Genomic DNA, 14,363 nt, shown 5'->3' on the forward strand with positions numbered 1-14,363 from the left:
AAAAAAAAATGTCATATGTTGCAGCTTTCCAGTCCTTGGATGTGGTGACTGTGTTAGTGTTTACTTTTCAGACTAAGAGCATTTCAGCAAGTACAGAAAATACCTGCTAATCTTGCTAGAAATGTAGTGTCTTTGTTAATTCCTGTGACCCTAAAAGACAGCAAAAAGAACATTATCTTTATGTGTAAACTCCAAGCCCCATTAATCCACCTTGCAATGGAGGTGAACAAAGGCAAATTCAAAGTCAAGCCTGTGTGACTACAAAAACTTATACCATAGATACAGTGGAGGGAAAAAAAAGCGTAGACATGAAGGGACAGGAAGTGTTTTATTCACAAAAATACTAAGCAAAGCATGGAAACAGAAAACTAATTCAGCCACTACATCTAAGAAAGCTTTAAAATTGGTTGACTTGAACCTACACTTCAAGGCAGACATATATTCTAACATCACAAAGTTTACTGCTTTCTACCTCAATCAGATCTGACCATATAATTGGGCAACATTTGCCTAACCTCATTCCTTTGTGCATAGGTTCAGCAAACCTTAAAGCTATATTATTACATATGTAATTGAGAATAAAATAATGCTCATTGCATATTCTGTTCATTTGCAGGTACTCAAAGAAATCCCAGTCTATAGAGCACAAATGTGGTTGCTGTCAAGAGACAAAAACAGAAATGGTAACCATTAACCTAAGCTGTCCAAATGGTGAGATAATGAAATACAACTTTATCAATGTCATGAGCTGTTCCTGTGCTGACTCCACTTGCAATAAAAAAAAACAGGAAGGAAGCGAAGAAGATCCTCATGTGACAAACCTGATACCACAAACCACCGTAAAAGTAATAAAGGGTTCAAAATCACCCAAGGACAGAAAAGATCATCATACAAAAAACAAAAAATATGGATCGGAGTCCACCGAAAATGAAAAGTCTGAGCAAAATTCATCAGACGAAGAGGAAAGAGCTAAGCCAAAATCACAGACCAATGACAAAATGGTGACAAAGGTTAAACAAGCTACAGACAGAAAAGATCAGAAAAAGGAAGACAGTAAGAAGTCAAAGTCTAATGAAAGTGGGGAAAAAGAGAACAAATCGGATGAGAAAAAAGAGACCAAACCGGTATCCAAGCCAAATGAAAAAATTATTCAAGTGACAAAACAGTTTAATAACAACATGGCAGCTGAAAAGGGTAAAAAGGACAGTAACTCAGAAGAGACACATGGGTCTAAGCCAATATCACAGACCAATGACAAAATGGTGACAAAGGTCCAACAAGCTGCAGACAGAAAAGATCAGAAAAAGGAAGACAGTAAGAAGTTAAAGTCTAATGAAAGTGGGGAAAAAGAGAACAAATCGGATGAGAAAAAAGAGACCAAACCGGTATCCAAGCCAAATGAAAAAATTATTCAAGTGACAAAACAGTTTAATAACAACATGGCAGCTGAAAAGGGTAAAAAGGACAGTAACTCAGAAGAGACACATGGGTCTAAGCCAATATCACAGATCACAGAGAAAACAACGACCACTGCAGAACAGTCCATGAGCAAAAAAGTCATGAAGCAGTCCAATGACAGCAAATCAAATGACAATGCAAACAAGCCCATGGACAACAAAGATAAAGATTTACAGGACAAAAGCAAATCAGCATCACAGCCCAACAAAACTGCACAGCCAGGAAACAACAATCAAGGTGTAAAACTTGTAAAAGTTCCTCAGGGCACCGAAAACGTTCAGAAGACATCAAAGCAATCCACAGAAAATATCAAGAAAAACAAATTGTCAGGAGTTGGCAAATAAGCCTAAAATTGTTATGGGCAATGTACAAAAAAATATTTTATTTGTCATATTAATACTTGATAACCTAGTCACACATAAGTACACATTGCAAAAAGTACAAAAATGCTTCCTACTGCGAATGGTAGGATATCTAAATGCAGAAAAAATGCAACATATTGTAATCCTAAAATGTATCAGCTGCATTAGTTTCCTGTTTTTCATTTGTCTTTCCTTTATTTTCACCTATTATTCCTGTGAATAACACATATTCTGTCTCTGGGTGGATACGCTCAGATATGTAGTCTACAGTGAAATGTAAGATTAGTGCTTCCAGTTTAGTTTACAAGAAGTGAAAAGGACACTGCATTTCTGACAAGATCAACAGGTATTTCCTATACTTGCTGAAAATGTTCTTAGCCTTAAAAAAAGGAAATTAATGCAGCCACGATGTCTAGTGACTGGTAGGCTGCAAAATATTACATGTTTGCTTTTGGGTCTATTTATCTTTTAATTATATAACTAATGTCTTCTAATTTTATAGCTAAACTTATGGTACCTAACTTATGGTGTGCTGGGGAAGATTTCTTTGTAAACCTTAATGTTCACTTCTGTACTTGAAAATGTCATCACAAATATTTCTAACACTGATTAATAAACATATTTTGAGCAAGTTACCCTTTTGTTTTTTTTTATAATTGTCATATGAAATTTGTGCTTATGATATATCTATTCTATACATCATTAAAGCGAACCTTCGCCCCCTTTCACTAAAAATCACCTGTGTGCAGCTCTGCATTCTGATATGAAATCATCTTACATTAATTACATAAACATATTCTTCATTTAGTTACAATTACTGTTTGTCCCCTTCCTGGTCCTCCTGTGCATTAGTGATGTAATGTGCCCAAGCGTTGCATCCTGTGAAGGTTGCATCAGCAGAGCATTGCTGGGAAATCTCATCTGTAATCTTATGAGATCTCAGGGAAAGGCATTTTCCTCCACTGAGATGATGTGCATGGCCACATGTCCTAATCAGTCAGATGATGTGTCAAAGTTCCAGGAAGTAAAGGGAGATCTAGTAACCTGTCCCTAGTTAAAATGGCCACTGTTAGAAGACTGAGGAAGAAAAGAGAAACAAGATATGCAAAGAATAAAAAGCCGGCAATTATCTAGAAGTATGTGATTGTAGATTGTCATTACCAAACATTTCTAAAGCTATATTTGTTATTTCATATATATGGGTAAAGTTCCTCTTTAACCTTAGTAAAATCTACTGAACTTTCAGTTGAAGTTAACACTTAGAACTAGCTCTGGGCACATACATATATACTATCTGATAACAATATAAGCATCCACAAGCAATCTCATATTTTTGTTTCATCAGTCAAATCGATACATGATAACTCATCATGATGTATTGCTGAGATCACATCACAAAAAACTGACATTTTGTTTTTAAGATACCAAAAGATTTTAATTCTTCAAGATAATGAATAGTGTTTTTTTACATATTTTTTATTAAGGGAGTTATTCACATAGGAGCCAAAGGATCCAGACGTAGCTTCGGCTGATCCTTTGGCTCTCTTCAGTCGCCGGAGCCCTTCGGTTCAGTCGAACAGAAGGGCTACTGTACGGCATATCACGGCCGGCTCCGCCCAGTTCTTTTTCATTGGCCAGGACCTGCTAGAAGACTCTGGCAGGTGCTGGCCAATAGGAAACAGTTGGGCGGAGCTAGCTGTCACGTATTATTATTATTTTTTCTTTTTTTTATAAAATATTTATTTATTTTTTACTTTTACTATTTTTTTAAATTTTTTTCAACCCTTTTTTTTTTTGCCAACTATTTCCACTGATTTTCTATTCTGCTCTGTACCACGGTGGTACCAAGCAGAATAGCTCAGCGGTATTCTGCTTGGAAAAAATGACATGTGAACAGAAAAAAAAAAGGCGTGAGGGCCCCCCTCCCAGACCATACCAGACCCTTTAGGTCTGGTAGGAATGTTAGCAGGGACTCCTGCATTGAAAAAAAAAGTGTGCGGGGTTCCCCCCAAAAGTCATACCAGGCCCTTTAGGTCTAGTAAGAATTTTAAGGGGAACCCCACCACCAAAAAATTAAGAAAAAAACCATGGGGTCCCCCCTAAAATTCCCAACCAGACCGTTAATCCGGGCACTTGCCTGGCAGGGCAGGAAAGGGAGGGACGAGCAAGAGTGCCCCCCTCCCTGTGCCTTACCAGGTCACATGCCCTCAACATGGGCAAAAGCACCCTGTCCCCATGGTGATGAGGACAAGGGCCTCATCCCCACAACCCTGGCCCAATTGTTGTGGGGGTCTGTGGGGAAGGGGGCTTATTTGCATCGGAGTACCTCCTTTTATAAAGGGGGTACCCAGATGCCACCCCCTCTTGTGAATGAGTAAGGGGTACTTGGACCCCTACTCATTCACTAAAAGGTTAAAGATAAGGTAAATAAACTGCTCAGACTTTTGGAAAAGCACCCACCCCATGTTGAGGACATGTGCCCTGGTATGACCAGATGGCTCGTTCTTTTCTCCGATTTCCTGCCCTGCCAGGCCAGTGCCCGGATTAAGGGTCTGGATGGGAATTTTAGGGGGCACTGTTTTTTTTCCCTAATTTTGGAGCAGTGGGGTTTCCCCTTACAATTCCTACCAGACCTAAAGGGCCTGGTATGACTTTTGGGGGGGTGCCATGCATTTTTTTAAACTCCGGGGTTCCTCCTAACATCCCTACTGTTTTTTTTTCTTTTACACCTCTCTTACCAGCATACATATAAAACATTCCATCACAAATAATACTATTATCCTGAGATATCTGCTTGTTGTGGCTGGTGTTGCCCATAGACATATAATTGTCACCAATCTTCCTGAATGTAATTAAGATTGGGCAACATTTAGCGGTCTGCGTATAGTTTCATAATTTTCTTTACTGCAAACTTACTTTTGGATTTACTGCAAGATTATTTTGTTTGTTAATTTTATTAAAAAATAAAATGGTTGTCTAAGGTTACTGTTTGCATTTAGCCTACAGGAGAGGTATGTTGTAGCAACACAGAAACAGATCCAGTCTTTCAGCTAAACATATGGGTAAAACTGGAATAACTGGCATCTTCGTACTTTGGAAACTTGCATCTTAATTATTATCAGTTATGTTATCTCGCTAGCCAAAAAGGCAACAGCCCTCACAGACATTAGATGACTGTTACCCCATGTGGTCATTTATGGCCAGATCAGATAATGATTTCACATCTAAATGACCACTCTGGGGAGGAGGGGTACAGATCAGGCAGATAGAAAAACCTGAGTACAGTATACTAAATTACAAAATAATACACAAATGTATTAAGAAAAAGCCAAAAATTAAAAAAAGAACTGCCTCCACATCTCCTGGTTCAATAACATACACAATACAAAAAATATTAGTGTTGCATTAATATAAGTGTACAAATAATTCTATTATTTTGTCCCATCATGTCTATAGGCCATTCAAATTTCAACTATTTTTAATCTGCATTGTGGACAAGAAAATCTATCATGGCTTTGACCACCAAGGTAGCAGAGCAGAGCCTTTAATTGCATACAGTATATATCTAAGGATGTAAAAGTCTATGAGCAATGCATGCTATGCTAGATATATCATGGTTTAGGCCACCAAAGTATCAGAGTTGAGCCTGTGGTTACATGTATAGTATATACAACAATGTAGATATATCCATTGCTTCATTGTTGTACAAGCCTTGCTTTAAATTCCTAAGGCTTATATGGCAAAAAAGCAATGAGCATGCCTGCATGTTTAAATGGACACTATGTAAATCTTCCTTCTTTGATTTATCTAGATCAGCGGTGCCCATTATGTCGATCGCGATCTACCAGTGATCGCATAGCGATCACTGGTAGATCGCAATGTCCTGGGGCTTCTCCTCTGGATCCCTGCTGCTCTCCCCATCTATATGCAGCGGGGCTCCGAGGAGAAGTGAATGAAGCGCTGCAGCTGGTGGCGGAGGAGGCAGCCTCTGTTACAGAACTAAGGCCGAGTAGTGAGGAGAGAGAGAGATGCTCGGCCAGGATCTGGCAGCCGGCGCCTCTCTCTCCCCTCATTGCTCGGCCTTAGTTCTGTGACTCCCTCTTCTGCTGCCCCCGTGGCTGCAGCGCTTCTTTTACCTCTCCTCAGATCCCCTGCTGCCTCTGCCCGGGAGAGCAGCGGGGATCCAGCGGAGAAGCTGAGCCCCCGTGTGCGTGGCCAAGTGGCGGAGGATTGGTACATATCAGTGATATGTACCGATCCTCTGTGCAGGACAAACACTGGAGCGCTCAGCTGATCACTCCAGTGCTTGTAAATAAATGGGGACACATAGTACTATGTGTCCCCAGTTATGAATGAACAGGATGTGATTTACATCACTTCCTGTTCATTCATGACTTTCTCAATGGGGAGAAGCACTCTGTACAGAGGCTCCTCCCCATTCAGAAACTGGATGATAGTAAAACAGTTTCTGAATGAATGGGAAGCCTCTGTGCTTCCCATTCATTTAGAACAGAGATTGAGGACTTTGTGCACGCAGGCTCGTGTGGCTGCCGGCTGAATGTGTCAAAAGCTGCAGATGGAAAGGGGCAGGACACCTCTCCTCATGTGCAACGTTGGCCACATGACCACCGCAGGAGGACAGGGCAGCATTTTTGCGGATCGCACCGGACTGGAACGCAGGCACTAATGTGCCTGGGTCCCGGGTGCAGGCAATCGCAGTGTGGGCGAGGGGCCTGCCTGCGGTGCCTGGCTGGGGTGCCATTGACTTCAATGCACCACCACGCCTCCTCCCGCCCCTGAATGCAGGTGTTTTTTCACTGGTAGATCTCATTGAGCTCGTCATTTGAAAAGTAGATCTCCAGATGAAAAATTGTCGGCGTCCCTAATCTATATAAACAGTTTGTATTGGATTTACTGATAACCTGAATGCACTTTACACAATTTTTTAAAGTTAGGGTATCAAATCTGCAGCCTATTATTGTTATTCTTTTTTTTGGATCCGGTGTATTAGGTGAGATTTGTCAGGCTCTATACAACTTCTCTAGCCTGCGTGTTTAAAATACTGTTTGAATTGACCTGAAGAGCCAACTGCTCAATGCAACATGCAAGACTGTTTTTTGCTTACTGTCACATGCTTCTTTGTGCAATGCAGGTAAACCCATTACACACTGAAGAGCAAAACTGTTAATCATAAAAACTGCACCATTTCATAACAGCACTTTTATTTAAGTACATATCAACATGATGCAGCTGTTGTGAATGACGCTTAAATCTGGTTTCAAACCAAAGGGTCTTCAAAATATCACTCCATAAACTATTCGATCATCTATATGCCAAGATTCAGCCAGGGAACATCTGCCAAGGTCAAGGAGGGGCCTACAAACAAATTAACTTTTGCCTGTCTCAATGCAAATGGCAGGATGGGGCTTAAGTTCTGTCATGCTTATAGGCAACTTTAGTTTCCATGCTTTGTTTTTATAATAATAACCAATTGTACAATTAGTGTTAATTTCAGTGGTTGGAAAGCCACTGTTAATCAGGAATTCCCACAGAGCAGTTTGGATTCCTATTCTTTTGTGTTGATTAACAACAAAATCTAATTATACCTGACAGCAAATGATTGAACAATTCAGAATTACATTGCACTGAACAGTTGGGTTAATTAAACATATCAAGGTGTGTATGTTTGATACTTCACCTATAACCCTAATCAGTCAGGCATTAGACATTTAAATGCACTACCATTGGTTTGGTAAAATTTGATTTTTCTTTTATATAAATGTGTTAGATCAGAAAAACAGTCTAAAATCTGTCTGTAAGTCGTAAGAAAATGTGCTTGGTAAAGCAATTACAATATGACATATCATACAGCAAATCCTACACAAGGCATTCCAGTTTAAATACAGATTAAATACTTAAAAACTCTACATACCAAACTCTTCTACTATACCCCGATTGGGTACTAACATGAACTAAATTTAAAAAAAATGGATATCACCTAAATATTGTAGCATGATTGGCTAAAGAGAGTGCATTAACATATTAGTAATCAGGGGCGTAACTAGAAATCACAGGGCCCCATAGCAAAATTTTGTATGGGGTCCTGTGATTTCTAGTTACGCCCACCTGATAACCCAAACAGCCCACCTAAGGGTGACCCTGCAGAGCCCACCATAGACTCTCTATGGTAGGCTCTGCAGGGTCTCAGGCGGGCGGTCAAGCCCTCTTACCTGTCAGCCCTGATCCTCTGCCCGCCTCCTTCTCCTCCACGATCGACTCCTCCGTCACTGGGCCCCGCCTCCTCGATCGCCGGGCCCCGCCCCCTTGATCGTCGGGCCCCGCCTCCTCGATCACTGCCACTACTGTTTTTTTTAGTTTTGGATAAAGTAAAAGCTGCAATTCAATTTATTGTATATACAGTGGGTGGCGCTGTGGAGACTTTGTGCAGTGAGAGTGTGCGAGTGAGAGAGCACAAGCGCGCGCGCGTGCAGCAGCGTGGGTGACGGGAGAGGCGGCAGGACCGGGGGCCGGCGGGAACGGAGAATCCGGAAAAAAATTGCGCCGAAAAAAAAAAACGGAAAGCGAAATAATCATACCGCCAGGGAGGTTAACAGTAAAAAGGGGAGAAAGGAGCAGATAGGCCCAATAAAGGACGCAAGCGGGAAGCTAGTCACAAACGACAAGGAGAGGGCTAAGGCGCTGAACGTTTTTTTCTCCTCAGTATACACTCGGGAGGGAAACGGGTTTGACACAAATGATAAAACTCCCAGTTTACATCAAAAGATACCCCAGTGGCTGACGGAAACCGGGATACAACAAAGACTTAAAATGCTCAATGCAAACAAAGCAGTGGGTCCGGATAACCTGCACCCCAAGGTACTTAAGGAATTAAGCCAGGTTATAACTAGACCATTAATCCTCATTTTTAAGGACTCCTTAATGACGGGTAGGATCCCCTGTGATTGGCGGAGGGCTACGGTAGTCCCAATATTCAAAAAGGGGGCTAGGTGCCAACCTGGGAACTATAGGCCGGTCAGTCTAACATCGGTAGTTTGTAAAATGCTAGAGGGCATAATAAAGGATTATCTGGTAGAATTTGTTCCGGAAAACGGGATAGTTAATGACAATCAGCATGGGTTCAGGAAAGATCGTTCCTGCCTAACTAACTTGCTAACTTTTTGTGAGGGGGTGAGTAGAGATATGGATGGAGGGAAGCCGGTAGACGTGGTATATCTGGATTTCGCAAAGGCATTTGATACGGTACCACACAAGCGCTTGCTACACAAGCTGAGAGCTATGGGCATAGAGTAGGTGGTGTGTACTAGACATGTGCACCAGCAAAAAATTAGTTTAGTTTAGTTTCGTTTTGAAACAAAAAAATAAATTAGTTTCGTTTTGTTTTGAAACAAAAAAAAAATTTGTTTAGTTTAGTTTCGTTTTTCGGGTCCGAAATTAAATTAGTTTCGGACGAAATTCGTTTATGGAAAAAAAAAAAACTTTAAGCATTATTTGACTTACTTGGGATTTGAACCTGCAACCTTAGCTATGGCAAGCCTGTACTCTACCCGCTACTCTATAGCCTCTATACTGTAAGCATAGACGCATTTTATATATATGAATGCAATATGTAGCATTTGACAGCTGAGAATGTCAAATGGGCGGAGCGAGCTGTGACGTCATGGCTCAGGAGGATTATAACCTCTGTCAGCTTTTTTTCCGTGTCCCATTGGGGAGATTTCCCTTCATTTCAAGTCCCATAGCCACAACATGACATGAGAGGAAATTCCTCTAAAGACAGGGATTACCAGAACTAGTATACCCATTGGAAGATTTCCCATCTGTTCCTGTTCTGATGACAACCCCAAATTTAGGATTTTCTTTCACTTAAAGTGATAACGGTCACCAGGACAAACAGAGAATGTGAAATTACCTAACGGGGACACAGACAGCAATAATAACCTGACAGATGTTCTAATCCAGGGGTCGGCAACCCCCGGCACGCGTGCCCGGCTTGGCACGCGAGGCCACATCGGCTGGCACGCAAACTCATTTTTTTGTTTGCATTTGAGAGCTTGCTCGAGCCGGCTGTCAGATTGAAGTCCCACCCACCTCCCTGACGTGACCAGGTTGACGTTCGATCCCTCTCCTCTCTATCCAAGTTTTGGCTTAATTTTAGGGAACATACAGACATCAAAGAACATTACCCTGATCTAGCAAATTACAGTTGGATCTGGGAAAGTTCATATGCCTGTACGCCCTACCTGACAGCAACAGACTTCCCATGTTTAAGCCTCCTAAAAGTAGAGTTGTTGTTTTTTTCTTAGCAGATTTCTATTTATTTCCTCCAAGAGAGGCTTGCATTAGGGGTGTCTGTAGGGTTCTCATCCTTCTCACTGTATAGCAGAAAGTGTGCACATTCACCCAATGAGGTTGGGCACATTTGTGGAGCAATCTTAAATTAGAATTATCTCCGACAGACGTATTTATCATGGACGACCAATCACTACTGAAAGTCTGCAGGCACATTAAGGCAATCTACAAAATTGTGAAAGATCTTTCTTAGTAACAATATCTTTCTTAGTAACAATAATTCTTAGTAACAATAGTAACAATATGCTACAGAAATTGCATTACACGACTTAAAGTGACACAAACCAGGAGTTATGTCTTAAAAATGCATTCAAGTACTTTAAGTATTAACAAAAATGTAGTTTATTTGTGTATCACTCGGCTGTAGATCCTCAATCCATCTCTAAATTTGTGCTGACATTTTGTCCAGCCTTACAGTTCAAATAGTGTGTAGCAAAAGCAAATGAAAGATTAGAGGGGTCCTTTAAAGGTGCAAACATTACTTTTGCAGATTATGCAGCTGTACAAATGCCTTCTAGATTTAGAAATCCACTTATACAAGATGTAGTCAGAAAGGCCCTGAGACCCCTCCTACTGTCATTTAGACCTGGACACTGCTCACTTATAGAGCAGGTTAATACTTGTGCCATTTCCTCTTCACACTATTTTCATTGGATTTGAAGGAGCCCTCACTGTTTGACATATATTGCACATGATGAACTTAGAGAGTACAAGGGTATAGCAAAGTTTAAGCTGAGCAAGAAACTTGATTCTCCTATCAACACTAAAGATCATGTCCTTCCTTCTGGAGGGTGGCTACATTTGTTCCCCATGGTTTCTGTGTGTGTTGTAAAGTAGTCACCACAAATAAGATACATTTTTGTTAATAGTTAAGATACTTGAATGCATTTTTAAGATTCTACTCCTGAGTTTTGTGTTACTTTAAGGCTGTGAGGAATGAAGTGAAAAGGCAGACCTTACACACAGTCCACAAGAAGGAAAATAAAAAAAACTACTTAAAGTTAATAAAATTACATTTATTTTCACAATTAAAAGTATGTCTTGAGGAAATTATTATTGCTAAACTATTCTGTAGAAATTAAAATACTGATGGTGACACGTTGTCTCTCTGTGGATAGTATAATATGTTGGAGTTTATAAATCAAGAAAAAAATTACAAGATTTTAAAATAATGTCAGTTTCCATAAACTGGGTTTATATTCTTCTAGAAATGTCTCATGTTTACTCTTTTGAGTGGCAATGATTAATCTTTCACCACGTATTTTTATGAACGGTTTTAGGTTACAGGCAATGAATGAGATGTAAGAAATAATACAATTGTGTATACTAAAAGCACCACCTAGTATTGAATGGCATTCATCAAGAAGCTCCACACCCAGGTGAGAACCTCCAATGAAAGTAATTCCCCAACTTACATGCTGTGTGTTTATTTGCAAGCTGTGACTTTCCTCACAACGGAGCTGAATAGTAACTGTAATGTGCCACATAACACAGGAATTACTACTTTAATCAGAGCCTTCTCACAGAGGTGCTATGACAGCTTTTCAATTGGGGGTTTTCAAAGTTAAATCTAATGTTGAGTCTTATCTTGAGCAAAATAAGAGACTTCCCAAACTCCAGAGCCACCTATTGCATCTTATTAGGTTTTTAGTTGCTCACAGTTGAATATAGTAAAAATTACCGTATTTGCCGGCGTATAAGACGGGGTTTGAGACCCCAAAAAATCGCCTGAAAATCGGGGGTCGTCTTATACGCAGGGTATACTTCGGTATACTGTATGTAGCTTCGGCGGGCTTTGTATTCTTTAATACAAAGCCTGTATTTACTGAATACAAAGCCTGCCGTGATTGGCTCAGTGCTGAGCTAATCACGGCAGGCTTTGTATTAATGAAGGCTGAAGGACGGAAGATGGAGGACGCTGCTGGGATCCTGGACAAGGTAAGAGACTGTAATCCTGAGTGTGGCTCGGGGTTAACACTTATGGTACTGAAAATTAACCCCGAGCCACACTCGGGAATACCGCCAAGGAGGTTAGTAAGTGCATTTAAACATTGTTTTGGGCTATACTCGTCTTATACGACGAGTATAGCCCAAAACCTATATTTTTACACAAAAAGTGGGGGGTCGTCTTATACGCCCAGCCGTCTTATACGCCGGCAAATACGGTATTTGTAAAGTGAGAGCCGGATTCAAGTTATAGTTCTAGTAATGTGACCACAGATCATTGCAGTCACATAGTACTCAACACCTATAACAGTATAAATAGCTGTATTCAACACATGACAATTTTTAGCTCTGCATCACCCTTTGCATTATTTCCCTCCTAATCCCTTTCAAGTATCATAGTACACTGTGGTACCAAGGAAGAAAATTGTGAACTCCAACTGTGTTAGTAAGAGGACAGAACCCAACTTAGTTAACAAGAAGATCACCAAGGCAAAAAGCAGGTGATGTTATGTTTCAGAGGTCACCACTTCCTTCATCTGATATCATCTTTATTCATAGTTTTTCTAACATTGGCTCCAGGAGTGTCTGTGCCTTCTTTATCCATTTGCTGAACATGTATGCCTGGCAGATAAGAACAAACATGCACATCCACTGTTTGTTCTAACACAGCTGATTGTTATCCTTTGTAAATGACTGTAAGCTTTCATCTTTGAAGACAACACAAACCACAGAGAAGAAAGGATGCTGATATTGCTTCTAAGGGGAGAGTCTGGGGAATATAGACAGGTTTGATCAACTGCTATTCAGAGTGGAATATATATACTGTATATATATATATGAAAATGAGTAAAACAGTTTATATTAAAGAAGATAAATACTACATTTACTGCAAGCTATTTTGGACTATACAATATTACTACCCAGTGTGTAGTCAATAAAGTATTGGATACTACGTATTACTTGTGATTAGGGATGTTCAGATACCAAGTACCGTACTCGGTACAAGTACATGTACAGATACTTTTTCCAGCTCCAAGACTAGACTAGAGAAAAATTCAAATGTTAGGGGGCAGCTGTCATTTTTAAGGAGCATATGTACATCTCTGTTTTAAAGTATGATTTTTGTTCAATAAATATACAGGTGAAACTCGAATAATTAGAATATCGTGCAAAGTTCATTTATTTCACTAATGCAACTTAAAAGATGAAACTAATATATGAGATAGACTCATTACATGCAAAGCAAGAAAAGTCAAGCCGTGATTTGTCATAATTGTGATGATTATGGCTTACAGCTCATGAAAACCCCAAGAACCCCAAATCCACAACCTCAAAAAAGTAGCTTATTACATGCAATCAATAAAACAAGGATTGTACATAGAACAATATCGGACCTCTGAAAAGTACAAGCATGCATATGTACTCAGTACTTGGTTTGGGCCCCTTTTGCAGCACTTACTGCAATTACTTTTGCACGATATTCTAATTATTCGAGTTTCACCTGTATATTTGGGATGCACTAATACCATTTTTTCAAGCACAAGTACTGCTACATGTCCAACTACTCACAGATGCAAGTACTGATACATTTTTGTTTGTTGTCATGTGACAATTTTTCTAAAACAATACAGACTAATAATTTCAGGACAGTGGTGGAGTACCAGAGCCAGGTCCCAGCTGCAACCGTTGCAACCCTGGTAGTTCTCGTGAAACATCCCTACTTGTGATCACTCTGTATGACAATAGTGGCACCAGATGAGAGGGCATATGTATGCTCCATGCAGACACCTATGTCATTGTCCAGTCACAGGGAAACAGTAAGGCCTGCCTGAGAAATCTACTCTGAATGATTGAAAATAAAATTGTTCCCAAATCCAACCATTATCAACAGAGATAATGTGTGACAATCACCTCATGTCTGTAGCTATCTTCATTGTGAGAAAAAACTCACCGCCCTTCAAGCATTACTGAATAATAAAGACACCATCCCAAGATATTCCACACAAAAAAAAAGATAGAATGACCCGCAGTCAAGGAATTGAGGCTACCTCAACATTTTATGAAAAAAAACCCTTCTTCCAGGAGACATTATTCCTTGTATATCTTTATATTTTACCTTGCAGTTCTTTATCAAGAGGATCATGCGATGTGCAATATTTAAAATGCTTGCTGCAGAATATCACCCCTTTAGTTAAAAAAAACTCACTTAAGTTTATTGCTCTAAAA

General features: G+C 40.1%; 1 protein-coding gene across 1 annotated transcript in view; it reads left to right on the forward strand.

Annotated features, from left to right (window-relative positions):
* The window catches only part of LOC108790984 (mucin-5AC-like), a 57,588-nt gene extending 55,786 nt beyond the window's left edge, over positions 1-1,802 (forward strand). Inside the window, exon 48 of the mRNA XM_018561343.1 lies at positions 617-1,802. Within this exon, the coding sequence (XP_018416845.1) occupies positions 617-1,802 (1,186 nt within the window). The remainder of the gene's footprint in view (positions 1-616) is intronic.
* The last annotated feature ends 12,561 nt before the right edge of the window (positions 1,803-14,363 follow it).

Source organism: Nanorana parkeri, unplaced genomic scaffold, assembly GCF_000935625.1.
Source record: "Nanorana parkeri isolate BGI_ZX_2015 unplaced genomic scaffold, ASM93562v1 scaffold518, whole genome shotgun sequence".
NCBI lineage: Eukaryota > Metazoa > Chordata > Amphibia > Anura > Dicroglossidae > Nanorana > Nanorana parkeri.